This window comes from Caretta caretta, chromosome 6 (genome assembly GCF_965140235.1).
Source record: "Caretta caretta isolate rCarCar2 chromosome 6, rCarCar1.hap1, whole genome shotgun sequence".
In the NCBI taxonomy this organism is placed as follows: Eukaryota; Metazoa; Chordata; order Testudines; family Cheloniidae; genus Caretta; species Caretta caretta.
The window spans coordinates 83,903,591-83,931,554 of NC_134211.1; the positions used below are offsets into that span (position 1 = coordinate 83,903,591).

At 41.1% G+C, this 27,964-nt stretch overlaps 1 protein-coding gene across 5 annotated transcripts in view; it reads left to right on the forward strand.

The window, feature by feature from the left end:
• The window catches only part of NPAS3 (neuronal PAS domain protein 3), an 852,890-nt gene that overhangs the window by 775,569 nt on the left and 49,357 nt on the right, over nt 1–27,964 (forward strand). For all 5 annotated transcript variants that reach the window (XM_048854033.2, XM_048854034.2, XM_048854035.2 and 2 more), the window contains one exon: nt 21,742–21,935. In XM_048854033.2, the coding sequence (XP_048709990.1) occupies nt 21,742–21,935 (194 nt within the window). The remainder of the gene's footprint in view (nt 1–21,741; nt 21,936–27,964) is intronic.

Here is a 27,964-nt window from a genome sequence, read left to right on the forward strand (position 1 = left end):
ATAGCACCCCCAACTGAGGCCAATGGGTAAATGCAATAATCTAGTTAATTGTATCATTTAATATAGACCTTACTATAAATAAATAGCACATTCTGAATGGCGTCTGATTACCTGATTAGGACTAAGATTGTGCAACCATACAATTACATAACTACACAGGCTGGGATTCATTAGTAAATTTGCCATTTTTGAAATCATATGTCCTTCAAAGTGAAAAAATAGTAGAGAAAATACCTTTAATGAAGAGTTTTCATGCTCATTTAAGGTATCTTAAATAATAATGAATCCATTCACTGTTTGTAATTTTTTCTTCACTGTTCTTACCATTTTCCTGATACAAATACATAATGTGATATGTTCGGCATCCACATCTCCAACAAGAGCAGGCCTCTTCTTTGTTAGTTTCATGAAAGCTATCCTGGTTGAAGACATGTAGCCTGTTTGGTGTGCTGTCTGTCCATGTGACAATCCTTCATGCTTTGTTTTTGCTGTAACAGATCCATTTTTTCTCTGTCATTGGACAGCGATGTTGTAAACACTGAATGGCCCCACCACATTAAGGAGAAGCTGGAAAGCATCATTACCTCTTACCGTTTATTTTTTACCAACGTTTCTTCTCTAGTTTCTAAAATTTTTTGTTATTTTGTACACAGGTTCTCACCTGCATCATAGAATATCAGGGTTGGAAGGGACCTCAGGAGGTCATCTAGTCCAACCCCCTGCTCAAAGCTGGACCAATCCCCAACTAAATCATCCCAGCCAGGACTTTGTCAAGCCTGACCTTAAAAACTTGTAAGATTCCACCACCTCCCTAGGTAACGCATTCCAGTGTTTCACCACTCTCCTAGTGAAAAAGTTTTTCCTAATATCCAACCTAAACCTCCCCCACTGCATCTTGAGACCATTACTCCTTGTTCTGTCATCTGCTACCACTGACAACAGTCCAGATCCATCCTCTTTGGAACCCCCTTTCAGGTAGTTGAAAGCAGCTATCAAATCCCCCCTCATTCTTCTCTTCCGCAGACTAAACAATCCCAGTTCCCTCAGCCTCTCCTCATAAGTCATGTGTTCCAGTCCCCTAATCATTTTTGTTGCCCTCCACTGGACTCTTTCCAATTTTTCCACATCCTTCTTGTAGTGTGGGCCCCAAAACTAGACGCAGTTCTCCAGATGAGGCCTCACCAATGTCAAATATAGGGGAACAATCACATCTCTTGATCTGCTGGCAATGCCCCTACTTATACATCCCAAAATGCCATTGGCCTTCTTGTTAACAATGGCACACTCATCATCATCATGTCATTATTGTTTTATTGCCTAATCTTCAGTATTCATCGCCTTCATTATATTAATGAATTTATCCTTGAAACGCCCCTCTCTGTTAGGAAAAATATTCAACCCATTTTATGGATGAAGCACAGAGAGATTAAGTGACTCACCCAAGATCACACGTAAAGCTGTGACAGAACCAGGAGTTGAACCCAGATCTTCTAAATTCAAGTTCAGTGCTTTAACCCTAGCCCATCCTTAAGCCTATTGTTAGTGTACTGCCAGATCTTCTTCCGTGCTCCTGGAACTGATAGTTCAGCTCCTGTAATTGGTACTTCACTTGTTTTGATTGCCGACCTGTTAAAATGAAATGCCAAATAATAAACCATTAAACCCAGCAGTGTGAAGTTTACTAGAACTCTCATGGGGAACACTGGAGAGGACTTGTGTAGTTCTCCTCGCAGAACAGCCATGAAGAGAAGAGACAAAAGGGAGGGGAAAGCCATCTTTATTCTGGAGGCCAATATGGGAGAAAATATAGGTCTGCCTGCCAGCAGGGGAGGGAGAGGGAGAGGAAAGGGACAAGGAGAAGAGGCTTCCCCCTTTTCAAGCAAGCAAGCAGGATCGAGTACTATCTTACTTCCATGTGGAGGGGTGGATTGTAATTTCATGGGATGTGTTGTGATGTTGGCCTATTGAGCTTTCGCCCACCAAGTAAATGACAGTCCTAAGGAGAAGAAGAAGGCCCATATTTGAACAGAGATGCCAAAGAGAACATAGAATAATACTCACCAAGTCTGTTCTTTTTATATAAATGAATATTTTATTAATGTTATCAATAGTTTTTCACAACTGTAATATATTTTCCAATTCCAAAGAGGTACCGGCTTTAGAATCTATCTGGCTCCTACATTCTATCGATACTGTGTGCGAAATGGGACTTCCAGCTTATAGCCAGCAGTTCAAATTGACCGGTGTTCTGTTTCCATGGCTCCTGGCTCTGTGTCAGATCCTTGATACACTAAATAAAAGTAAATGTTTTCTTCAGGAAAAAACCCTAAATATTAAATCACAATTAAGTATTGTGTAAAATGTATATGTATGAAAATATTGGGATAAAGGGCCTGATTCAGCACTGCCTTGCCCCTTATATAGCTACTTTCACCTGGGCAAAGAGAGTGAAAAATGGCAACACATCTGAATTCTCCATTCACTCACAAGGATATTTTGCGCCATTGTTCATTAACTTTTTACATGTGTAAATGGCAACAAAAGGCACAAGGTCCAGAGTTTTTTGTAATCCAGCTTTGCTTATTAGAAATAATAATATTTAGCATTCATAGACAGCAATTTTGCCCTGTGGATCTTGAGTTGGTTTAAAAAGATGTGAATGCATTGTTATTCCCATTTTACAGATGGGGAAACCAAAGCACAGAAGGTGATTTTCTCAGTATCACACATGAAGCCACTGGCAGAGTACAGAGAACCACTATCTGATACCCTGATCCTCTGGGTTTGTAGCTTTATCCGGGTGCAGTGACTTGTGTACAGGGGATACACTTGAATGCTGCTGCTGCCTTTCTTAGAGAGAAACTTGTCCACTAGTTGTTTTAGCTCTATCCATATATTTCAGAAAGAGGTTGGATTTTCTTCATATCCAGATGTCCATTTCTCCATTTATCTAGGGTTGTTTGAAACATGGCCCTTAAAGAAAAAAAAATAAAGAAAAGTGGTTATTCTGCCATTTCTAAATTCTGAGGTACTTTCCCTTTATTTATTCTATTAACTATAAGTTTTGTACAATCATAGGAGCAAAGGAATATTGTATTCTGAGGTTTGGAGTAAACCTATCTTAACCTATAGAGAAGGCACAATGTAGATGTTTGGTTGTAATGATTTCAGTGTCTCCCTTTTACAGCATCATTAGGAAGCCCTCATTCTAATAATAATAATTCCCTTTTGACATCATGGAGGTAAAAAGAAATCATCGCTGACATCAAAAATGAGGTAATATTTCAGCAGTATTATTCCACTGAAGATAAAATGGAAGTCTTTATTACTCCCAGTGCTTTTAAAGAAAGCTGAGCAAGGCTTATACTGACCCTGGAGCTTATACATTTTAATACATCTATAACCAGTATGAAAAAAGTAATTTTAATTATTACTATATTTTTTAACATAGCTCTTCCTAAAAACCAACCATTTTGTGACTGGTTAAAAGAAATCAGTTTTTGGTAATAATTGTGGAAGACCAAGGCTTTCTTAATTTCCACCAACACCTGGGAAACAAGAAAATAAAAAACAACCCAGTATGTTACAACCAAGGATAATTTTTCACCCAAATGTAATTGTAGAACTGGTATTCCAGAGTCCATGTAGAATGTATACAGAGGTCTGAGCTCTGAGTTGGTGGCTTATTACATGTTTTTATGAATAGGTATTTCATTCTCTCTTGGAACATCTTGTGCACATTTCTGTATGAATTGTTTGTCATTAAAAGGACACTGATAAGGGCTCTTTCATCACTTGTAAACCATATGTTTTACACTTTTGTTTGTAAAATCACTTGGGAAACTTCTAGCTGAGATTGGATTCTTTACTACCCCATCCCACCCCCACTCACAGTGGCTGTTATACTATTTGCCCTTTTCCTTAGGGGGCTGCAAAGGAATTTTTCCCACACCCCAGATTGGCCAAGGCATGGTGGGTTTTTCCACCTTCCCAGAGCAGGCCTGAGCCCCCGTGGGGTGGAGTAGAAGGATAGGTTATAATGTCTTAACTGAGAACATAAAATTTGGGGCAGATGTCCAATGCAGGTGCTCAGTATGGAAGGGATATGGTTATCAGATAAAATGGACTGGAAAAGGATTTGAAGGAAATCATCTCTTATGGGAGATAAGTAAGGCATGTTTGGGTCTCCTACATTTCAGGCATCACCCCCCTCTTTTCCTAGCCCCCTTTAAGGAGCTATGGAAGGGAGTTTGGGGCTCTTATGTCAGGAATGGTGAGGAATCATCCACCCTTCCTTGTATAGCTCCCCCTTCACCTCATATGAGCTGAAATTCTTTGGATTTCAATAGAAACAAGTCTTATTTTATGTACAAATAGTTTGGATTTTTTCCTCAAGAATTTTTGCGTGCATGAATTGAATGCTTAATTACATTTCCTGTAAACTGAACACGTCTTTCCACTTTTGAAACTTTTTGCAGTGTCTGTGCATGTTTTATCACTGTATCAAAGATAATATGAAACACGAGTGTATCTTGTTGAAACCCATTAGCTGAGTTGGTTTTTATTTTCCCTGCTCAAGTGATCAGAGATTTCCTTTTTACCAAATAATAGAATACTAGAAGAAGTTGTATATCTACAAAAGTCATGTAGATTAGTTCAGTGCTCTTTCACCCCTCTGTCTGAATCTAAGATTTCTGTAAAAGTAGGCCCTTGTTTTAAGTCAATTCCCAGGAAAACCTTCCATCTAGTCTGTCTTTTTTCATTACCACATAGAGAGTAAGGAAAGGGGAACTGGACAAAGTGTTTTCTGCATGTGCTGAAGAAGCAAAGAGCTGATGCACAATAAACAACATGCATTATGGGTTCTTTTCAGTCACTTTATAGTTAGATGCATTCATAAATTTTGATACGGTTGTAAGAAGCAGACTTTGATGGTACAAAACTCACAGAAGAGCTTTAGATCACTGGAGCAACCACAGATGAAGTTTATGTTGACAATTTATCAGCTCTTCTCCGTCAAGGAAAATTGTTTTTTAGTGCCTGCCTATTAGCAATCACATGCATATTATGAAACTGAGTTTTGGGGAGGACAGCCTGCCATCTATCTTTTCTATAGTTTTTTGCAGTGCATCAAGCTAAAGTTAAAACTTTCTGTGTTTCAGAATTATGTAAAATACACTATGTCCATAACGTAGACACTTAGAAAGAAAAATAGACTAAATACCAATGTAAATCTTAACTTACAGACTTTATAAACGTACAACTTTTGATGCCATACTTAATATATTATCTTTGAGTACTCTTCATATTTTGCATGCACCACAACATCAGCCAGTAAGCTAGTTCTCTTATTTCAGTGTTGCTGAACTATTAATTCATATCTCAAGAAGTGTTAAAGTGTTTTCTTAACAAGGCCTGTATGAATTTTATTTTTGTAATATCAAGCTGCTAAGGACTGATGTGGAAAATGAAAAAGATGTGTTTAGTTTGTCTTCTGTGTTCCAATAAGCAAAGATTTTAATCAATAATATTGTTTTCCTGGAACAATACCTGCCTCAGAGAAAATCTGCTGTGTAGCTGTTAGGATTACACCTCCTCAAAATATGCCTGTGATGATTCTTTTAAATTGATAAAAACAGGGCACTCTGCTATGTAGAAGGATTGCTGAAAAGAATATTCCCCGGCCCTTTCATGTGTAACAGCGCTTGTGTGGCAGTACATTTATTGTGCTATAAATTCCATCACTGATTTTGGCCAGTTCAGATTGATTCTGCAGTAACTGTAAGTAATGAACCTTACAGACAGAGCCAAAGGGAGGAAAAAGGCAAGCCAATAAACTTCTGGCTGTAGGAATACAAATTGTAGAGTTCATTTAGCTGCAGTTTTTATCAGATCATGCAGCCAATACCTCACAAAACAAGAAAATATATCCAACAAAATATCCAGTGCCATAGCCCTGCCTTGCTTTAAATTTAGTAGCTAAACTGGGCACTTAATTATTGAAAGCACATTTTTGTACCAAGTGTCCTATGGGTTTCACGTCAGATTTGAAGAAATTGAAATATAAGTAAAAGTGTGGCAGAAGCATATTCTACAGGTGACCGGGCCAAATCCTGCTCCATTTCACACCTTGTCCAGCTCCAGTAAGGCCAGGCATCAGTGGGATTTCATGGACTATAAATTAGCATGGAATTCTGGCCTATTGGCATAATTATTAATTCACAAGATCTAAACATTTAAATGCCACCGTAATTTCTAAGATTGTGTTTCCCTTTTCTTACTGAAAAGTCCTACAGAACTGAATGAGAAAAAATGATATCCTTTTTATTGGTTATTTTTTAACCATCCCATAGAATTGATTGCAGAAATTATATCCTTGCTAAAGAATTCTTTAGGCTAGTTTTTTTTTTAAAAAAAACACTATAAAAAGGATATCATGCTCAGTGAAGGGGTTTAGAGTAATTTCTATACAATCTTATTGCATTCCATAGAATGCTATAGATCTCATCCTATTAAACTAAACTAAACTAAAATAGAAGTTTTCCATAATGGTTTTAACAGATTCCATGATCATGTAGACTCTGATTCTACAAACCATGTGTGCTTAGCAGTAAACACATGAGTAGCCCCACTGAAGTCAATGGGCTACTCACATGATAAAAGTTAAGCACATGAAAAAGTGTTTGCAAGATCTGCCCTAAGTCAGTTTGGAAAGAGGTGGGGCCTAGATCCTCAAAAGTATTTAGGCACCTAACTCCTATTGAAATCAGTGGCGGCTAGGCACCTAAATACCTTTGACAATCTGTGATATCCTATAATAAAATTCTCTTGATATAGTTGTCAGCAACTTTACACGAGGAAGTAAGGTGCATATTTTAGTCTCTGTGAAAAGGGATGTCTGGTTTCATGTATGTACATAAGTCATGGCTTGCATACTCATATACCTTACAGTATGTGCATGAGGAGTGGAGTGCACTTGTCAGGTGTGCACAAAAGCACTGATTTGTTTTTCACATGCACTTTTGAAGATTTGTGCCTAACAGTACAATTCAAATGATTTTTCTGAAAGTATCTGTTGATTCTGAGGTTTTACATGGTCATTCTGAGTGCAAGGTACTTGAGGCTAAACTTCCTTAGGTCACAGAGAAACTCTTTGTCTATAGCATTCTCCCTACCTCTCTCTTCTATATGATTTTACTTTATTAATGCACAGGGCCAGGAAACAGGAATGTTTGTAGCAATCTGCATGGAACTTGGAAGGGAGGACACAGGTTGCATGAGGTAGGAGTTTGGAGGAAGCACCAACAAGCCAGTCTGTGTTCACATGGCTGGGAATGATAAGTTGCAGATGGAGCAGCTCTATAAATAGTTGCTTTAATAAACAGACCATTTAGTTTAACAAGGCTGGAATCCTCTCATGCTATTAGCCACAACATGGTGTATGAACCAGTCCTGGTCACCTAGTCAATATTATCAATTCAAAGCATTAAAAAATCGTGAGTTTTTAACCCAAAAAAAATTTTTAACCCAATATCATGGAGGTGAGGCTGACCGGTCTGTAGTTCCCCGGATTCTCTTTCTTCCCTTTTTTAAAACGGGGCACTATATTTGCCTTTTTCCAATCGTCCGGGACCTCCCCCGATCGCCACGAGTTTTCAAAGATAATGGCCAATGGCTCTGCAATCACATCAGCCAACTCCCTCAGCACCCTTGGATGCATTAGATCCGGCCCCATGGACTTGTGCATGGCCAGCTTTTCTAAATAGTCCTGAACCTGTTCTTTCACCACTGAGGACTGCTCACCTCCCCCCATTACTGTGCTGCCCAGTTCAGCAGTCTGGGAGCTGACCTTGTCTGTGATACATGTATGGATCTTTTTACTTCCTTTTGGTTTCTGGGCATTCAGAGTTACACCTGGATTACCATTTTCAATCTTTTCTTCACAAACATGAGGGATAAATGCTTGGGTATTTTAATAAAAGTTGAGACTCTCATGTAATAACAAGACACCAAGGACTGGGGCTTTACATAAAACACCACATATTGCAAGATCCGAAATAAAATCATGAGTTATTAACAGTGCCTATTCCTCTCCACTTCCTGCTCCACTCTGTTACACTGAGAGGCACAGTGAGGATGAGGAACCAGCAGAGAGAGCAGTGAGAATGGGAAGTAAAGGAGCAGGAAGCCTTGGATGCCTGCTTGGAACTCTAGGAATAGCCTCTGAAATCCAGGAAGAGCAGCTGAAGGAGAAACGTTGCTCACTGCCTTCCTTAGAAGTAAACATTTCAGCCAGCATGAGTGAAAGAGTTACATCAGGGTGAAGATGTGGGTCTGTCATTCCAGATGAGTGACACTTGGCAGGTAGGAAACCTCCAAGGTTGTCATGAAGGTACAGATCCTGCTCCTGCTGAAGTCAAGGGCAAATCCCCCATTTATTTCAATAAGAGCAGGCCTGAAATAATCACACACTTGAAAGATGGGTTGTTGTCTTTTGACTCTTTGTTTTGCAAAGTATAAATCTCAGATAACCAGACTGTTGCTTGGTTAGCATTGCAAAAGGTGAAAGAGAGAGAGTTCTTCTAACATTCTCTTGTCCCTTTAATAAAACAGAGAGAAAAGCCTAGTTAACATTGGCAGATGTCATGAAACACCACCACTGTATCTCATGTATAATGTGATTAATTTGAAAGTTATGTTCTTCAAAAAAATGTCTTTTGGTGGCATATTAGTTAAAGAAATTAATCTCTCTGTGTTAAACTGCCAGCTTTTGAATTAATTGCATGAGCACAATAATCAATTAATAAATGTTAAGCAAACAAGGGAAAATCAGTGAATTAAAAATTACTAAATTGATTCCAAGTGCACATAATCCAAGGGACAGCCATAATTCTTCAGTTTAGACCTAAGAATAGGAATCTTCTCTCACCAGTTCCTGCTCCCCATTTGTCCACACCTGGCATTTAAAACAATGCAGTTTTATTATGATTTTTACAAATAAATTACTATCCATAATCTAACTTGTTACATTAAGTGGATTACAGAAACAAATCATACATAGTAGTCCATTTGTTGCTGTCAAGGAGAAGGTCAGAGCTTTTCAAAGATCATTCATCTCTACATGAAATAAAAGTCTGCTTTTCCAAAAGAAACCAGATGCCTCACCAGGTGGGCCACAACTGATTGGGATGCTCCACCAACTAAGTGAATCAGAAGTCTTTATAATATGGCTGGGTGAAATGCTCATTGCAAAGAATTTTAACCACAAAATCTGCTTGATTTTGAGTTTCTGAAAATTCTATATAATTGGAGTAATTTTGACAAAATGCAGTGAAGAGTAAATTTCACTTTCTGGACATTTATGAAAACTCAGCCTCTTTCACTCAAATTTATATTTGCAAATTCTGAAAAAGCTGCAAGAGGAGAATGTGATGGCACTGTATCCTTAGAAACCACAGTGCATATAAGCACATTTTCTCATAGCACACTGGTCTGGGATCCTGGCACTCCTGATTTGTTCCCACCATTATATAATTGTGTCTGATAACTACCATATAAAGCAGATATTTATAATTGCTCCCATTTTTCAGAGGGGGTAACTAAGACTCAGAGAGATTAAATGATTTATACAAGTTCACACAGCTAGTTGTGTTTTTTTCCAGAACCAGGATCTCAACCCATGTTTCATGAAGACCACACTGATGTCTCATACATTAGATTACAGTACCTCCTTAATAACAGCACCAGACAAATCCCTCTTTGTGTCTCAGTTTAAACATGAGGGTTTAATTATACTTATTTACTTACTCTGCCTGTGGCTGTGGACATGGGGTCTGACAGGGATCAGTTCTTGGCCCTACACTATTTAACATTTCTATCAATAACCTGAAAGAAAACATAAAATCATCACTGACAAAGTTTGCAGATGACACAATAATTGGGGTTGTGGTAAATAACAGTGAGGACAGGGCACTGATTCAGAGAGATCTGGATCACTTGGTAAACTGGGTGCAAGCAAAATATATGTGTTGTAATACAGCTAAATGTATACAGTTAGCAGCAAAGAATGTAGGCTGTACTTACAAGATGGGGGACTCTATCCTGGGAAGCGGAGACTCTGAAAAAGATTTGAGGGTCATGGTGGATAATCAGCTGAACGTGAGCTTCCAGTGAGAACCAGTGACCAAAGGAGTTAATGCAATCCTAGAATGCATAAACAGGAGCATCTCAAGTAGGCGTAGAGAGGTTATTTTACCTCTCTATTTGGCATTGGCGAGACTGCTGCTGGAATACTGTGTCCAGTTCTGGTGCCCACAATTCAAGAAAGGATATTGATAAATTGGAGATGGTTCAGAAAAAAGTCACAATAATTAAAGGATTAGAAAACATGTCTTATAGTGCTAGACTCAAGGAGCTCCATCTATTTAGGTCAACAAAAGAGCAGGATAAGGGGTGACTTGATTACAGTCTAGAAATATCTGCATGGGGAACAAATATTTAATAATGTGCTCTTCAGAGAATGGTATAACATGATCCAGTGGCTGGAAGTTGAAGCTAGACAAATTCAGACTGGAAATAAGGCATAAATTTATAACAGTGAGAGTAATTAACCATTGGAACAATTTATCCATGGTCATAGTGGATTCTCCATCACTGATAGTTTAAATCAAGATTGGATGTTTTTGTACAAGATATACTCTTGTAATTGTTTTGGGAAAATTGTAAGGCCTGTGATATGCAGGAGGTCAGACTACATGATCACAATGGTCCTATCTGGTTCTGGAATCTATGAATTTATTCTGTCCATTTTCAGATTTCAGCTGTGATAAATGTCCTTTTCCTCATTTGACAAATGGGGAAATGGAAACCCAGGGAAGTTGTAATTTGCCTACTAGGAACTGGTGTCTGGCAAATTAGGCATAAGCCTGGGAGTGACGAGATCTGGGTTTTAATCTGGGTTCTGATACTGTCTTGCTGTGTGACTCTTGGGAATTTTACTTCATCTCTGTGGGGATCAGTTTTCACATGCATAAAATGGATGCTGTGCACCTGAATAGTTGCCTGGCTTCTGAAGGCATAAAGTCTGCTAACAGCGGCAGCCTGGAGCCATGAAGTGGTCACTGCCACTTGAAGAGGGCCTATGGCCAGACGGGAGGCAAGTGCACGCATTCAGCTCATCTCATGGGGAGCCCTGGCAGGAATGTATAGCTACTGTCCCCAGGGAGGGCAGTTGTGCAGTCAACAGAACTTGTGCTATGCTGGGAAAAAGAAGCAAGCATTAAAACAAAACAGTTGTTTGCTTCTGTGAGATCCTGAAGCCAGAGGCTGATTAAGATTTATTGGGCCTCTGGGCACAAAGAACCCTGCTACCTCCTCACCTCCACCACAGGGCCCCACCCCCTGCTCCTCCCCTCTCCCCTCCCCATGGCTGCCTCCTGGCCTGGCCGGAAGCCAGGCCGTGGTAAGAGTTGGCCACTGAGCCTTGGCTGCTGTGGGGACCCCTGGACCCTCCACCTGTCCTGGATGGCGTTCCCTGGACAGCAGGGTCACGGGCTGGGGGCTGCTCTCGGGCACCCCGGCTCCTCGCCCAGGACAGGTGGAGGGTCCAGGGCTCCCCACAGCTGCCCGGACAGCATAGTAATAAAGATAAATGGAAATAAATGGTTCAATGCAGTAGTTTTGGGCCTGTAGTTTCAGGTGAGTGAGAATGGACAGCTGCAGCTGTCTGTACACATAATACAGCATTATGCCAGAGAACTCTGCCTAAGTGCCAAATATCGTAATAGCTGAGACATGAGGTTTTTTATTAAAACAGTGTTGTCTATTGGAGACTGGGTGTCAGGACTCTTAAATTCTCGAACTAGCAGTGATACTTGATTCACGTTGTGCTTGACTATAGGCAATTCACTTAACCCCTGTGTGTTTCACTGTATCCATGTGTAAAACGGGGGAAGGAAAGGGGCTGGGTGGGTAGCGGGAGGGAGAGGGGCTCAGGGGACCAAGATCTCTGTGGGAGGGAGGGGAAGGAGAGAGGTTTGGGGTGTGGGGGCAGCTCTACACAGGAGGAATATGCTTAGTGCGTACGTTACCACAGCTCCTGCTTTTGTCTGGCCTGGCCAGTGGGCGGGGCCTCAAGGGGGAGGAGGCGAAGCAGGGTGGCGGGACCCTGGGGGGAGGGAGAGGAGGAGCAGGGGGTGGAGCCAGAGTTACAGGTTCCAGGGGCCCCTCAATTGGCCAGGACCCTAGGGCACGGGCTTCATGGGCCCATATGGTAATCTGCCACTGCCTGCAGCAAACAGCATTAGCACAAGCAATAAAACCACAGTATTGAGTTAGAACAGTGGTTTTCAAACTTTTCTGTATTGTGACCCCCCATCTTAAAACAAAAAAATTTGAGACCTACTCTCCCAACTAGCCACAAAGCAAGGGTCTGCTGCCTGTGACTCATCCTGAACCTCCCCATGACCCTTTTGGGGGTTGCACCCCACACCCGATTGAAAAACAATGAGTTAGAACACACACATTATTTTAATTGAGGCAAATTTGGGGAATCCATTTCTTTCTTTACAGACAACAGCATGTTCTGCCCTTTTTCTATGTGTGGGGAAAATACATTAATATAAAATATTTTTGTTTTATCTAGTCCTTGCTTGCTGTGCAGAGAATCACCTACGGTAATGGTTTGGCTGCTAAGAACTACATCAGATAAAATGCTTTATTTCTCCCTCCCATGATAGGAATGCAGACAATACTTCTGAAGAATACTTATTATTGGTTATCTTTAGTGCAATAGACTGCATTGCCAATGACACATCTGATCCTGGCCAACTTTTTTTTTAACCTTTTCACCATCTTTCAACTGCAGAAGGATGGAGCCAGCCATGTTTTTGAACCAGTCCAGTAAACCTTAGCATTGTAGCAGATAAAACAAGAGACCTTTTCTCAAGTTTAATTTCATATTAAAAGAACTGTCAGAATCTTGGTATGAGAAGCGGCTTGTGAGATTGTGTCCATGGGCTGAGTTGATGATTGCTTCATTAGAACTCTGCACACTTCAAGAACCAAATGCTTTCAAATTTCTTTAAATGGTATTAGGGGAAAAAATATCCTTGAGGCATTATTTTTAAAGGGGACTTCAAACATTCCCTGAGAGAAAAAAAATACAACACATTTGAACACCATGGGGTTTGCAGGGAAAAATCTTTGTCACCGAAGCTGTAAAACTGGAGCCATCTTTTGAGTTTCAGGGTTAACATAAGTGTTGGCCACAAATCAAGGTTGTTTTTGAGATGCACACTAAGAAAGAATCTGAGGAGCTCCAGATTCCCAGCTTAGACCAGCCATATTTAGATTCTGCAATAGATAATTTAGATAGGAGTTAGTTACATTAGCTAATTTTTAAACTTAACCATGTTTCATGTTTATTCGCGGAACTCCGCATACAAGTGAATTCTAAACCTTGCTAGAAACACAAGAAAATCCTCGGTTCTTAATCTTCTGTATTGTGCAGGCCTTATTTCTACAGTAAGAGTATGTAGTAACCTTATTTTAGATATTGTAGAGTGCAGATTTAAAAACAGCTCTGTAGCAAGTGGATGTGTAAGGGTAAATCTGCTCATCTTGAATCCTTCAGCAAATGGTCTGCTCTGGAGGTCATATCAAAGAGATTCTTCTTCCAGCTTAAACCTGTCTTTTCTAAATAGATCTCAACCTGAGCTCATTTAATACATTGATGTCTGGTTTTTCAGTCTTTATACTTGCTGTATTACATATCAAAAGGACTCTTGAGAAATTCCCTAGACTTGGTAATTCTAATTTCTTATGTATAACTACTCTATATTCACTCTGAGGACCGCTGTATTGTATGCTAAACCATGAATTGTAAAAATTGATCCCTTTGTATGTAGGTTTGTATTAAATTGAGATACTTTATATTTCTCCTGTTTGTTGCCACACTTGGGTTCCTGGTGTCAGTTTGTATTTGGCTGCTTGAGCATATTAAAGTTTTGCTAGGGCTTATGATGTTCTTGCCAAGAGCGCTCTTGCAGCAATCTGCACTAGAATAGTCTTTGTGCCAATTACTTCAAAAAATATTCTTTTTTAAAACCAATTTTTCATGGCTACTATTTCAGGTTGCAGTGTGGTGATTTCAATTTTAATTTTTTTCTTTTTCTTTTTAATGTTGATCTTCTTGAAGTGCTTATTTGCAGGCTTTGGAATATGAAAAAAGTACTGCACTGCTGACAGGCTGAGTTGTTATTAAGACATCTAAATAGGAAAAGGGTTCAAAGGTATTAAATATAAAACCTGGCATGTCGCATTACTAACAGCACACACATATTCAAAGAATACTTTTTAATAGTGGAACGTTTGGTCTTCTATTTATGGTTTTGATCGTGAAATTGAATAGTTTTATAATCACAGCTGTAGTAGGCATGATTACAAAATGTTGTGATGTATGATCCCTTGACAAAATATGTATATTAGGTTCCAATAGATAGTTTATGCTATATGGCTGATTTCTTTAATAGCAACTCTGCATCACTTTCTATTGAGACGAAACCAGGATGTTGTACAAGTCCAATTAATACAAAATCACACCAAAGGAAAGAGAACCCACATTGCTGAGACAATGAATTATAATGTATTTCACAATGAAAAGAATGAAGTCTGTTCTTCACAGGAGGGTGGAGAACCTGACTATGTCAGGACAACCAGGTCTCTTGATCCTGCAACTGTTATTCACAAAAATAGTGTCAGTGCAGGATTGGACCTCAGATCTAATTCTGAGATGCAAACAATAAGCATAATAAAAATATATGTGTACAACAGTATACTATGCAGATAAATGATGAAAGCTAATATATTATCCTATAATAAAACAATGCAGATGCTCTTACGAAATAGAATGAAAAGTCAACATTAAAATAGGCCACCTTCATATTAATCCATTACTATATAAAATTTTGATGTCCAGATATATTATTATTAATTATTCTTAAACTACCTCTGCTCTGCTGTTCATTTCCCAGACCTTTATGACTTTTTCCCAATTAAAAACAGCCCATTTCTTTTACAATGGCAGCTTTAAGGATTGTTTCTTTATTACACTCCGGGCCAAATTCTTTACTCACATTGAGAAGGAATAGCTTACTCTTCTGGTATTCCCATTCATCCAAATATGACCACACAGAGGAAGGAACTTCTCAATGTGAAAGAGGGGGACAGTGTCAGGCCCTTAATCATTTTATTCTTAGGATTTTCATCATTTTCCCCCATATATTTTATTATAATAAGCAACTGTGATGTGCCTGGTTAAATTAATAATCAAAGATGTTAAAGGGTAATTCTTTTATCCATTTTTCCACATGTGCAGTGTTTTATTGGGGTAAAAGCCTGGATTTCTTTTCTCTGTAGGTTAATTGTTGATGTACATTCTTCTTTATCACAATAAATTCATCTGCATTTCCTTTAGGAAAGTCTACAGGTCAAATTCTGGCTAAGGCAGGCGAAGTGGCATAAAAGCAGTCTTGTAGGCCAGTTGTTCCTCTTCCTCCACTAGTAAAGTTCACCCTCTTGCGGTGGAACCGGTGTGGTTCCAGGGGAACTCATTGGGGGAATTCTTGTGTAGGGGCCAGGGACACGTCCAGAGTAACCACTGCTGTTCAGATGCATTAATATGTCCCCTGTGTAGATGGGAAGTGCTGTATAATATCTCCAAGGATGAAGTAGCGGCCACTGTGCCTTCAATTATCCCAAAGGGGTGTGTGAGTTACTGAAAGGAGAGGGAAGTAACTGTAGTTTCTCAAACCACTCTGTGATAAATGTTGACTTTTTAAACACAAAATACGCCCTGAGTCCAGATGTATTAACAATTTCATTTTAAACCCATTTTCTGTTTTCTGAGTGAGTTTGGCAGGTGTCTATGAAGGGATTGCAGCTACTAAAGAAGAATCTGAACTAAAAAATATGTATCTGTTATGTATACTACATGTCCTACTTGAAATCGGACTTGTGCTTCAATGGGCGCTGAAGGCCACAACTTTTATGGTTGATAGATAAGGCTCACTCGGTATTCAGTGTGAATAATAGTGAGCTTGCTGCACCCAGTTGCTAAGATATTTGTATAGGTTCATGGACTACCTGCCTCTCTTTTCCCATTATTTGTGTGTCTGTGTGTGTAAGAGAGAGAGAGAGAGAAGAAATATTTATATATATTGAGAAAAACATAAGACAGCTGGCCACAGATAGCAGGAAAGGGTGGAATGATCTTTAGATTTCTGGTTCTGTGAGCTTTCTTTTCCCAGTCTCGAGACAAACAGTTATATAGTTACAAAGGCACTGTAGTCCTCTGTGTCCATTCACGTCAGGAAAGGGCTTTACTACTTATATACAATGTTTAGTAAATAGTTATGTGATTTTTTAAAAATAAGTGTTAATTTAAAAAAAAGAATAAAGAGAAGTTTGTTTAATTGTAATTTTGTAAAAATATTCTACAGTTTATTTCAGTGGCTCAAAATAAGTGTTCATAGTTTGAAAGAATTCTGTGTTGCTGGCCTACAAAGGATAGAGTATCACTATTTGAATGAGCAAAATATATCAGCACTTGTGCATACACTAAATAACTGTGTGTGTAAATTGGATAAACGCATGTGTTAGTTGACTGGTGAGACACCGAAGTAGCCGTGTGCATGTGCATTTAGCCATTTTATATACATAGCTACCTATCTTTGCACACAAATAAGGATGCACAATAGCTCTGTACATTTTTCATACGTGAGCCTCATGAGAAAATTTGGTTCTAAATGATCACATGAACACCCAGAAGTTAACACCCCATTAAGATAAATAGTCTGAGTTGACACTTCTGTCAATGGGCTGGTTTAAATCTGATAGCAAACTAGGACAGTGATTTACATATGGACCAAAAGAGTTAGTTTGTAACTTTATTTTTAATGGAAGTTTAAGTTTTTGAAGAACATAGGAAAATCTGAAAGGTGAAATTCACAGATTTTTCACGCCCGCAGGTTTTTATTGCCCCGGGTAATACATGTCCTTACTCCTTACATCACATATACGAGAAAAATAATAGACATCATATTTAAAGATGTCTTTTGATAAAGAAAATCTTTCCATCTCTAGAGGTGAGATTTAACTCTAAAGTACGATGAGCAAGTTCAGATGTATTTTTCAATTACTGGGCTTTCCTTTTCTTAAGTATTAACAGAGGGAAGGTTTTATCAAGGTCTTTGTGATGTGCTTGTTTATAATGAGTAGACATTAGTAGAGCACATCTAAGTGCTTATTGCTAACAGATGACTAAGAGGAGCATATGGCAGGGAAAAGAAATATATATTTGTCCAAGCATACTCTTCATCCACTGTGTTTACATGTAGTTACAACATTTGCACATCCATTTTTGTATCAGAGAAAAAAACAAAAGCGAAACAATGTTTTTTTAAATATTTGAGCGTCAGGTAGAGTTAATTTAGAATACTTTTTAACAAAAGAATTATATTTTTCAGTGCAGAAGATTTTAATAGGTTTTTTTATTGCTTCATCTTGACGCCTTCACAACATTATACTTCTTATACTCATTATACATTAACAGTCCTACTGTTATGAAATGTTTTTTGGTTCACCCACCTGTTCCTTTAAGTAGAAGTTTAATAAGACTGGATGACACCATGAGCAATAATAGGGGGGGAATAAGTTTATGCACTAACCTGTGTTTGAGGTCAGATGCAGATCAGGTCACAAGAGAGGCTCTGTTTGGCAGGCTTATAGTCCCCTCAGATCAGTATCACCAAACAGTTCGCAGCATCTTCTAAAAGTCTCTGATCAAAACAGATTCTGGAATAGAGACCTGATCCAATTACCACTGACATTAATGGGAGTCTTACCATGACCTTCAGTGCACCCCATTAACTTGGGAGGTGCACCGACAGAGTTTTGGGGGAAGCTGCACAGTGGTTAATGTAAAGAAGTTTTGTTAGGCTAGGTTTACACTGCAATCAGAGATGTGATTTGCAGCATGGGTCAGCATACCTGCATGGCTAAAATAGCAGTAAAGATGCAGCAATACGGGCTGCACAAGCCTGTCTGGGGACATACAAAACAGTTTATATTTCCACTTAATGTCATTAAAGTCATAGTACTATATATAGGATGTTATTGTCTGCTGCTATCGGATTGATTGGACATGAGTCTTAGCCACATGGAGGTAATTTACCCCAAAAATTCTACCAGTTTTAATGCTAGTTTAGTTGAATTGGTGTTAAAAATGCTGACAGGCACAATATAGATAAGGTCCTGACAGCTAAAACTAGTATTACCGCCAATTAGATTTGTTACAGAATGGGTTTGACTAAAGTGGAGATAGAAGATGTTTCAGCATGAGAACTTTGTCTGAACTGGAGTTCCCACCTCTTTTAATACTGATTCAACAGAACATGTGTCAGAACTGACGGGAATTTGTTGCAGATTTCCCAGTGCAGCAGCCAAAATTCAATTTAGATCTGACCTTCCCCAAAATTTGAAGCTGTTTGGACCTGAGGACATGGTTCAGTCATGATAGAGTTAGGGACCAGCTGCATGGCTTGAATCCAGGTACAAACTTTCCCAGAGTTCAGCAGTGCTTGAGTATAGCGGAGTTAGCTTTGGGCAATCTCTAGTGATGGTGATACAAACACAGAGCTGCAGTTTCACTGAAAGATCGAGGAGAAACTGGATACCAATTTAATAAGCACTTGTTCAAAACAAATCTTTTTGACATTTAGCAATGAATGACATGGAGTATTCCAAAAATAGGTGTGGGAGATAAAAAATGAATCTTAAGTAAGATGTATCTCAAAGTTCTCCCCAAGTGTTAATGCCAACTTCAAACATCTTAGCATAGGCATTCCTTTAAAAAAATGCATTTAGCCTAGTACATTGAGCATAGGATTATTTTTTACATTATTTCTGGTTTCATTAAAAAGCAGCATTTTTCCAAGCATTTACGGATTTGTGTTTCTGCAGTAAGATGAAGTTGCATGATAAAGTGAGAGAGATAATGGTAAATAAGCATATGTGTAAGCCTAGCTAGAAGGGGGAAAGTATGCTATTTGTATCCCTCCTGTGAAGTAAATCCTGTTTCTTTTAGCTATTTCTTCATTAGTTAATAAGGTCTTGCAAAAAATGTGTATTTGAAATGGTATTTTTGCATCCTTGCCTCTAGGCATATATTCACCAAATAGTTTGCCCTCTGAAGGTGCATTAAGTATGAATTTAAGTAATAATTACCTCAGATGTGGATGGTCATAAATCTTCAACTGAAATGGACAAAACCACAAGCTAATCATCCTCCCCATTCAGAACTACCTCACTGACTGTGGTCACAAATGTAAAATATTGGATAAAAGAGAGATTTTTAAAGATTGTGAATCAAAAAAATAACTTCAAGCTTTAATTTGTTGTTCTATTTGCTTAAATGAGATTTAATTTTGGGTGCACTACATGGTTTAAGAGATTGCCAATGGAACACAGAGCCTTTTACCTCTCACTCACCACTAAGAATAGCTCTTATATCCGTAGTGACCAAAAGCTGCAGACTGTTATCTAATCTTTGTGAAATGAGTTTCAGTTCCCGGTGGATATGTATCCACACCATCACAACTGGCACATGTTGGCATCTTTGTTGGTACTCTCAATAGAGATGCTGAGGGCTGAATGCATCATGGAGCCTGAATTCTCTGTCCTCGAGGCCTTCTTTCCAGGCTGATACTGAGATGCTGGCAGGATAAAAGGTAGGGACAGTTGGCACTGCCACTGCCCATGATGTCCCTGTTGTGCGAATATAGGCCTGCAGTCTCCAGAGCTGCCAGTCTGATACCTGTCACAGGTACTATTCATTTTAATTTTTTTTCAAAGAACATCATTTTATCTGTCCACAGTAAGGCTTCTGAGGCAGCTGAGTCAGAAATTATAGGTCAGTCCTTTCCCATAGTTTCATAATCATTCAGCTTCAGCAAGCAGCACTGAGTTGCAATCTCAAATGGAGCAGCTGGATCTCCTGGGTGTATTTTTGTTAGGGGCTTATTCCTTTACCCACTACTTCCCTGGTCCTTCTTGCATGAACAAAAAGCAACAATACCCGAAGTCCAAAGGTGTGAACAATTTGATGTTTATTGGGGTGAACTTCCACAAGCATGATTCCAGTTTCCTTCCTTAGTGTCCCTCTTCCCAGCTCTGACACCACAGAGCCTTACCTGTTCCCGTTCCCCCACTTAGTAAAACATGATTCCAGTTTCCCCACCCCCATTACCTGTTCCCATTCCTCCCCAGCAAAACATGATTCCAATTTCCCCAACCCCATTCCCTGTTCCCATTCCCCCCCACACTTCCTGATTGCCTGCAGACTATATAGTAAAACTTGAGTTCTGCTTAGCTATACCTTAACCAATCATTTTCCTGAAATTTAACTAACCAATCCTAATATATTGTAGCATGATTATGTAACCAATTATATCCCACCACCTTAATTAGTTTACACCCAGCAAAATTAATTATACAGCAGACAGAAACAATCACAGAACCAGACAGAGATTATACAGACAAACAATAGCAAAGTGGGAACTATAATGACAAAACAATACAGAAGTGAGGATTTCACATCCCAGCTATTGGTAAGTGAGTTCTTGCCAGACAGGATGCTATCACACTAAGTTTCCTTTTACATTTTCTAGGCACTTCCCTTTCTCTGGAGGTGATAGGACAGGATTGTATTCCTAACAGCCCAATAGCACCTTATTTCAGTGTGACTAGTTTGGAATGTGAGGATGTGACCGTTCGTTTCCCAGCTTATGGCTGCTTCTGCTGCTTAGCCAAAGGCCTTAGCCTAAGAACAGGGCCTCAGACTGTCACAGTAAGAGAAGGAAATTACACCGGCAGACAGTGATTTTGATTCTTTCTTTTATACCTCTATAACTAGCTAAGTGATAAGAATACACCTAAATTCTTAGTGTATAGGTCTTTACAGACAGGCCTGCATATCTGTATCCTAACAATTTTGCTTAGTGTTCATCGTGTAAATAGGGGAACGAAAACCTCTGCCTCTCATTCAGCTCCAAAAGTTCTCAGCGCATGCACAGTGCATTAAGCTAAATCAAGGCTTGACTAGTAACTCTGCAGCTGTAAAATGCTTGGTGTCTGCGCAGTTGAACCCATTGATCACTTGCAGGCTCATGCTTCTTGTATTGCCAACCACAAAGAAGTAATTCAAGGATGTAAGTAGTGTCTCTAAGATGTAGATGACTGGCAATTCAATTAAATGGGTCCTGGAAAAGTTTCAAAAATGCTGCTCCTTTTGTCTCACATTTTAATCTCCAAATGTTTTAAAATTAGTCTTCCCTTTCTACCCCCATTACTTCAATTTTATATCTCTTACTTCATTCCCTTGATTTTCTAATTTGTCCTTTCTTTCTTTGAAAAAAAATCAATAACACAGAAGTTCTGAGTTTTAGATTTGATAAATTGAAACATTTGGCTATTATGTACTTTTCTTCTTTCTTGCCATGAGGACATTTAGAACATGTTGACAGCCAATATTAATAAGCTTAACACTGATCCTGGCAGTTACTAAATATAATTTTTGATGGAGTAAAGTGCTCTTTAGAATAACAATGTTGTCCTTTAAAAAAGATGATGTCACATTTGCATCATGAATTCACAGGGGTTTCTTTTATTCTTTTTATTTTGCAGGTGATCCATATAACAGGCCGGTTACGACTGAGAGTGTCACTGTCCCATGGGAGGACAGTCCCTAGCCAAATCATGGGGCTTGTAGTTGTGGCTCATGCTTTGCCACCTCCTACAATCAATGAAGTCAGAATCGACTGCCACATGTTTGTTACTCGCGTAAATATGGACCTCAATATCATTTACTGTGAAAATAGGTACAGCATTTCACCTTTCGTTTTTCTGTGTTGCATGTGTACTCTGTATTCCATGGCTTGGTAAACAGTGGAGATCAGACTCCTGGAGTGTCAGCCTGGTGCCATATGAGAGCACAAAATTCACTGTCGTCATTATTAATTATTAAAATCGGAAGAGTATGAAGGAGATTTTTTAACATTAACATGACAAGTTGCATGATGTCTTTATGTTTGGAAATGAAAAAAAAGGAAACCTACTATTTGAAGTTTAATTCCCCATCATTCCTGAAATACTTTGCAGAAGATGCAGTCTCATTTGAAATTCTATCTCTGCTTATTGGAATGGAGGACTTGGTTGCTAGAAGGGGTCAGATGGAGCAGGTGACAGGTTGGGGGACAATGTCATTGGAAGCAGGAGATGGGGGGTGTCATAAATATAAAGGGAAGGGTAACCACCTTTCTGTTACAGTGCTATAAAATCCCTCCTGGCCAGAGGCAACATCCTGTTACCTGTAAAGGGTTAAGAAGCTCAGCTAACCTTGCTGGCACCTGACATGGTGGCAGAGCGGTGGGATCATTTTGAACCAGAGATCATTTTGAACCAAAAGCACAGACCTGAAGAGGTTTGTTTTTAAGCTGAGAGCAGCTTGAGGGTTTTCTGTCTATTTGCCTGGAGACAGAGGTGTTAGTTTTTTTACAAAGGGATTTTTCTTTTTTGAGCTGGAGTTTTCTCTACCTAAAGGCAGGGTAGTTAACCTCCTGCAGGGAAATTCACAAGTTTTTTTTTCCCCCCCTAACTCTCGGGTATAGCTAGAGTTAAGCACAAGAAAGCAGGAAAATGACTACCAGTGAAGCAGCTAATAAACTAGAGCTGGCAAGATTTGAAGCTGAAGAGAAACAAAAAGAGCATGATAGACAGATGGCCTTAAGGTGCTTGGAGATGAAGGCAGAAAAAGCCTGCGTGGAGGCAGAGGAAGCTACCCACAAGAGAGCTGTGGAGGCAGAGGAAGCTGCCCACAAGAGAGCTATGGAGGAGAAAGAGAAAGAGAAAGAGAAAGAGAGGAAGCATGCACTGGAGATGGAGAAGGCAAGGGCTCAGCAGAATATACCAACCAACCCTAGCAATCCTTCTCAGGTACCCTTTTCCTTCCCAGAAAGTTCCCCACTTACAAGGCAGGCGATGATACCGAGGCCTTCTTAGAAAACTTCGAAAGGTCCTGCCTTGGGTACAGCATCTCTACAGACCACTCCATTGGTAGAGCTGAGGCCGCAGCTCAGTGGACCCTTATCAGAGGTGGCAGCTGAAATGCCTAAGGAACACATGAACAGTTATGAACTTTTTAAAACCCAGATGAGAGTCAGAATGGGACTAACACCCAAGCATTCCCATCCGCGGTTCAGAGCCCTAAGGTGGAAACCAGGCATGTCATTTACTTGACATGCCTACCACATTGTGAAACATTGGGATGCCTGGATATCAGGAGCAAGTGTTAAATCTCCAGAAGAGTTGCCCTTCCTAATGCAAATGGAGCAGTTCTTAGAGGGTGTTCCTGAGGAAATAGAAAGGTACATCCTAGATGGGAAGCCCAAAACTGTAATCGAGGCGGGGGAGATTGGAGCCAAATGGGTGGAGGTGGCCGAAAAGAAAAAAAAACAGTAGCAGTTGGAGCAAATATCAGAAGGGGCAATCTGAAACAAAACCCTATCACCGGGGGCAACCCAAGGCCCCACCTACATCCCAAGGAAAACCCCAGACACCTTATCGTCCCACCACACCATTCTCCAGCAACCCACCTCGCCCCAGTTACCAGTCAACTGGGCGATGTTTTAAATGTAATGAGCTGGGGCATGTGAAGGCCAACTGCCCCAAGAACCCCAACAGATTACAGTTCATTGCACTGGGGTCACACCAAAGGTCCTCAGGCCCAGATGCCTCCCAGATACCCTTAGAGTGAAGGGAAACTGTGAGTGTGGGCGGGAAGAAGGTTACAGCATGGAGGGACACTGGAGCGCAGGTGTCAGCTATCCATTAGTCCTTAGTGGACCCCAACTTAATCAACCCAGAGGCCCAAGTGACGATTCATAGAATCATAGAATATAAGGGTTGGAAGGGACCCCAGAAGGTCATCTAGTCCAACCCCCTGCTCGAAGCAGGACCAATTCCCAGTTAAATCATCCCAGCCAGGGCTTTGTCAAGCCTGACCTTAAAAACCTCTAAGGAAGGAGATTCTACCACCTCCCTAGGTAACGCAGTCCAGTGTTTCACCACCCTCTTAGTGAAAAAGTTTTTCCTAATATCCAATCTAAACCTCCCCCACTGCAGCTTGAGACCATTACTCCTCGTTCTGTCATCTGATACCATTGAGAACAGTCTAGAGCCATCCTCTTTGGAACCCCCTTTCAGGTAGTTGAAAGCAGCTATCAAATCCCCCCTCATTCTTCTCTTCTGCAGGCTAAACAATCCCAGCTCCCTCAGCCTCTCCTCATAACTCATGTGTTCCAGACCCCTAATCATTTTTGTTGCCCTTCGCTGGACTCTCTCCAATTTATCCACATCCTTCTTGAAGTGTGGGGCCCAAAACTGGACACAGTACTCCAGATGAGGCCTCACCAATGTCGAATAGAGGGGAACGATCACGTCCCTCGATCTGCTCGCTATGCCCCTACTTATACATCCCAAAATGCCATTGGCCTTCTTGGCAACAAGGGCACACTGCTGACTCATATCCAGCTTCTTGTCCACTGTCACCCCTAGGTCCTTTTCCGCAGAACTGCTGCCTAGCCATTCGGTCCCTAGTCTGTAGCTGTGCATTGGGTTCTTCCGTCCTAAGTGCAGGACCCTGCACTTATCCTTATTGAACCTCATCAGATTTCTTTTGGCCCAATCCTCCAATTTGTCTAGGTCCTTCTGTATCCTATCCCTCCCCTCCAGCGTATCTACCACTCCTCCCAGTTTAGTATCATCCGCAAATTTGCTGAGAGTGCAATCCACACCATCCTCCAGATCATTTATGAAGATATTGAACAAAACCGGCCCCAGGACCGACCCTTGGGGCACTCTACTTGATACCGGCTGCCAACTAGACATGGAGCCATTGATAACTACCCGTTGAGCCCGACAATCTAGCCAGCTTTCTACCCACCTTGTAGTGCATTCATCCAGCCCATACTTCCTTAACTTGCTGACAAGAATACTGTGGGAGACCGTGTCAAAAGCTTTGCTAAAGTCAAGAAACAATACATCCACTGCTTTCCCTTCATCCACAGAACCAGTAATCTCATCATAGAAGGCGATTAGATTAGTCAGGCATGACCTTCCCTTGGTGAATCCATGCTGGCTGTTCCTGATCACTTTCCTCTCATGCAAGTGCTTCAGGATTGATTCTTTGAGGACCTGCTCCATGATTTTTCCAGGGACTGAAGTGAGGCTGACTGGCCTGTAGTTCCCAGGATCCTCCTTCTTCCCTTTTTTAAAGATTGGCACTACATTAGCCTTTTTCCAGTCATCCGGGACTTCCCCGGTTTTCCACGAGTTTACAAAGATAATGGCCAATGGCTCTGCAATCACAGCCGCCAGTTCCTTCAGCACTCTCGGATGCAACTCATCCGGCCCTTGAAGGATTCAACCCTTCAAGTTCAACTCTTTCGATTTGCCTACAGCCAAGTTGCCTGTCCAGTACAAGGGCTGGTCAGGAATGTGGACTTTTGCAGTCTATGATGATTATCCCATTCCCATGCTGCTGGGGGAAGACTTGGCCAACCAGGTAAAGCTGGCCAAGAGGGTGGAAATGGTCACCTGCAGCCAGACTAAACAAGCTTCCACACGTATCCCTGTTCCTGAGCCTTCCACCAGGGCCCCGTCTGTGATACTAGAGACCCAGATGGAGGTGGTGGAACCGGATTCCCTGCCAACAACTGCAACGGCCGTAGTGGATCCAGTCCCAAAGACCCAGCTAACGCCAGTCCCTGAAACGAAACTGGTGAAGCAACCAGCACCAGAACCATTGCCAGTACTGAGTCCAGCGCTTGCAACCTCGTCTACACCACCAAGACTGCACTGGCAGCAGCAGCAGATGACCCTACACAAGAGGCTCAGCCAGAGCTTGAAATACCCCATAGTGCACCAGCGGAGAGCAGTTCACCGTCAATGGAAACAGCCCTATCACCTGCAACACTTCCAGAGGGACCAAGCCCAGGTCCACAATCCAGTGAGGAACATCTCCAGCATCAAGGGAACAATTCCAGGCTGAACAGGAAGCAGATGAAAGCCTCCAGAGAGCTTGGTCGGAGGCATGGAGCAACCCACCGCCTCTCAACTCTTCTAATCGATCCCAGTTTGTTGTAGACAGAGGACTTTTATACAAGAAAACTCTTTCTGGTGGGCACCAGGAAGACTGGCATCCTCAGAGACAGTTGGTAGTTCCAACTAAGTACCGGGAAAAGCTCTTGAGCTTAGCCCACGATCATCCTAGTGGCCATGCTGGGGTGAACAGGACCAAAGACCATTTGGGGAGGTCATTCCACTGGGAGGGAATGAGCAAGGATGTTTCTGTCTATGTCCGATCCTGTGAGGTATGCCAAAGAGTGGGAAAAACCCAAGACCAGGTCAAAGCCCCTCTCCAGCCACTCCCCATCATTGAGGTTCCATTTCAGTGAGTAGCTGTGGATATTCTGGGTCCTTTTCCGAAAAAGACACCCAGAGGAAAGCAGTACATACTGCTTTTCATGGATTTTGCCACCCGATGGCCAGAAGCAGTAGCTCTAAGCAACACCAGGGCTAAAAGTGTGTGCCAGGCACTAACAGACATTTTTGCCAGGGTAGGTTGGCCAGATGCAGGAACTAATTTCCTGAGGAACTATGGAAAGCCTATGGGAAGCTCATGGGGTAAATCACTTGGTTGCCACCCCTTACCACCATCAAACAAATGGCCTGTTGGAGAAGTTTAATGGAACCTTGGGGGCCATGATACCTAAATTCGTAAATGAGCACTCCAGTGATTGGGACCTAGTGTTGCAGCAGTTGTTCTTTGCCTACAGAGCTGTACCACATCCCAGTTTAGGGTTTTCGCCATTTGAACTTGTATATGGCCGCGAGGTTAAGGGGCCATTACAGTTGGTGAAGCAGCAATGGAAGGGGTTTACACCTTCTCCAGGAACTAACATTCTGGACTTTGTAACCAACCTACAAACCACCCTCAGAACCTCTTTGGCCCTTGCTAAAGAAAACCTAAAAGATGCTCAAAAAGAGAAAAAAGCCTGGTATGATAAACATGCCAGAGAGCAGTCTTTCAAAGTAGGGGACCAGGTCATGGTCTTAAAGGTGCTCCAGGCCCATAAAATGGAAGCGTCATGGGAAGGGCCATTCACGGTCCAAGACCACCTGGGAGCCGATAATTATCTCATAGCATTTCCAACCTCCAACCGAAAGCCTAAGGTGTTCCATATTAATTCTCTAAAACCCTTTTATTCCAGAGAATTAAAGGTTTGTCAGTTTACAGCCCAGGGAGGAGATGACACTGAGTGGCCTGAAAGTGTCTACTACGAAGGGGAAAGTGCTGGTGGCGTGGAAGAGGTGAACCTCTCCATGACCCTTGGGCGTATGCAGCAACAGCAGATCAAGGAGCTGTGCACTAGCTACGCGCTGACGTTCTCAGCCACCCCAGGACTGACTGAACGGGCATACCACGCCATTGACACAGGTAATGCTCACCCAATTAGAGCCCAAGCTTACCGGGTGTCTCCTCAAGCAAAAACTGCTATCATACGGGAGCTCCAGGATATGCTACAGATAAGTGTAATCCGCCCCTTTGGCAGTGCATGGGCATCTCCAGTGGTTCTAATTCCCAAACCAGATGGGGAGATATGTTTTTGCATGGAATACCGTAAGCTAAATGCTGTAACTCGCCCAGACAACTATCCAATGCCACGCACAGATGAACTATTGGAGAAACTGGGACGGGCCCAGTTCATTTCTACCTTGGACTTAACCAAGGGGTACTGGCAGGTACCGCTAGATGAATCCACCAAGGAAAGGTCAGCCTACATCACAC